The sequence below is a fragment of the Charadrius vociferus genome, unplaced genomic scaffold (assembly GCF_000708025.1).
Source record: "Charadrius vociferus isolate BGI_N301 unplaced genomic scaffold, ASM70802v2 scaffold616, whole genome shotgun sequence".
NCBI lineage: Eukaryota > Metazoa > Chordata > Aves > Charadriiformes > Charadriidae > Charadrius > Charadrius vociferus.
Window position 1 is genome coordinate 1,991 of NW_009648690.1, and position 2,134 is coordinate 4,124.

Sequence of the window (2,134 nt, forward strand, 5' to 3'; positions counted from 1 at the left end):
TGGGGCTCGGCTGCGGTGTGGGTGTCCAGCGATGCCCGTAGGAGGCTGAGCACAGCTCTCCACCAGCCGTCGTGGCTCTTGGGGAGGGATGGATGGGGCTCCTGGACGTGCTGTGCCCCACGGTGCCCCGGGAGGTGCTGGGGGTGAGAGCCGCGCTGTGCTCACCGCTGGCCAAGGGAAGGCTCGGCGTTGCGGGCAGCGATATCCGGCACCGCAGGGTGAGGGGCTCCCGATCCCCTTCCCCATCCCAGCTCAGACGGGCTTAAGCCGGTGCTGGGAAGGGTAATCTGCCGGCTCACCGACCGACCGGCAAGATGGGATTTGAGCGAGATGGGGCCAAATTCACCCTGGGGGAAAGATGCTCCGGGGATGGGGGTGGGAATTGTGCCAGGCATGAGGGAGAGGAGGAGAGGGAGGAAGGCTCCTCATGCCTGCAGGAGCACAGAGACCCCTGTCTTGGTCCCTGTCCCCCCCGGGAGCCCGGCACTGCGGGGACACAGACACGGGGGGACGGTCAAGCAAGCCGGGGCCATTCTGGGCTGCCGAAACACGCAGCCGAAGGAGGGGAGCGAAACGTGGCCGGGCAGGAGGTGCGGGTTCACGGGATCAGCGAGGAGGCAGGGATCCCACCGGGAGCGGGCACGGGGCGGCTGCTGCCTGCTCAGCGGCACCAACCCGCAGCGATGCCGGGGCAGTCGGTGTCCCCAGGCTGCTCGGACCGCAGTGACCCCGTCCCCGGGTGTGGGGGGCAGACCGTGCCTGGGTCCCCACTCCCACTGTCTCTCCGGTGCCCCACGTGTCGGTCTGGGATGTGGGGCAATGCCTGGCGCTCGCTCTGCCCACACCGGGGGTGGGATTGGGGCTGGCAGACCGGGCTGCAATCCAGCGCTGCCCGGCACAGAGCCATTTCCCAGCACGTCCCAGCTTGGGACATGGTGGTCTCACCCCTTCTGCTGCAGAAAAGCAGGTTTTTGGCTCCCAAGGACACCAATGTCCCCATGTCCCCTCTTCCTCCCCGCACCCCTTTGGCACTAGCCAGCCCTTCGGCACTGGGGGGAGCGGAGGGAGGATGGGCACAGAACTGGGTTTCCCCAGCCCCCCATTAACCACACATCACCCCACTGCTGGGCCCCACTCTGCTGTGCCCCAGCATCCCATACCCGGTTCCTGGGGTGCAGCACTGGGACAGTCCCATCTCCCCACAGCCCAGAAAGCCGACCTTAGTGGCGACGCCACGGCGGCCACCATCAACCACTCGCTGATACTGCTGCAGCGGCCGGGGGGGGCTCTCCGGCAGCGACTCGGTGCTGCGGGTGCGCACGGCCGCCTCCGACGAGGCCAAGGTCTTCCATACCCACCAGCTGCTTCTCAGCCTCCAGAGCGAGGTCTTTGAGAGCCTCCTGCGCAACCAGAGCATCGTCACGCTGCACGAGCCACCCGAGACGGCTGCGCTCTTTGAGAAGTTTATCAGGTACGTGGGCACCCCATGGGATGGGGATATCAGGAGGGATGTAGATCCTCCGGGGACCACGGGAACCCCGTGGGATGGGGATGCTGGTAGGGATGCTGCCAAAGAGGGAGGATGCTCCTCTGGGGACAATGAGGACCCCACGGGATGGAGATGCCTGGAGGGATACAGCCCCGGAGGAAGGATGCTTCCTGGGGACCATGGGGACCCCACGGGATGGGATGCCTGGAGGGATGCAGCCCAGGAGGGAGGATGCTCGCTTGGGGACCAGAGGGACCTCACTGGATGGATGCAGCCCAGGAGGAAGGATGCTCCCCTGGGGACTGCGCTGCCAGAGCCTGGGGCTGGGCTGGGAAGGGGATGAGGGTACAGGAGCATCATCGCCCCACACTCTGCCCCAGGTACCTGTACTGCGGGGGGGTGTCCATCCTGCTGCACCAAGCCATCCCCATGCACCAGCTGGCCAGCAAGTACCGGGTGTGGGGGCTGCAGCCCGGCGTGGCCGACTACATGAAGACCCACTTGGCCAGCGAGTCGAGCCAGGGCCACGTCGTGGGCTGGTACCACTACGCCGTGCGCATCGGGGACGCGGCGCTGCAGGAGAGCTGCCTCCAGTTCCTGGCCTGGAACCTCTCGGCCGTGCTGGGCAGCGCCGAGTGGGGGTCG

At 67.0% G+C, this 2,134-nt stretch overlaps 1 protein-coding gene across 1 annotated transcript in view; it reads left to right on the plus strand.

Annotated features, from left to right (window-relative positions):
- The first annotated feature begins 683 nt into the window (after positions 1-683).
- The window catches only part of BTBD17 (BTB (POZ) domain containing 17), a 2,236-nt gene continuing 785 nt past the window's right edge, over positions 684-2,134 (plus strand). Inside the window, 4 exon segments of the mRNA XM_009886538.1 lie at positions 684-741; positions 1,206-1,275; positions 1,277-1,471; positions 1,870-2,128. Of these exon segments, the coding sequence (XP_009884840.1) occupies positions 684-741; positions 1,206-1,275; positions 1,277-1,471; positions 1,870-2,128 (582 nt within the window).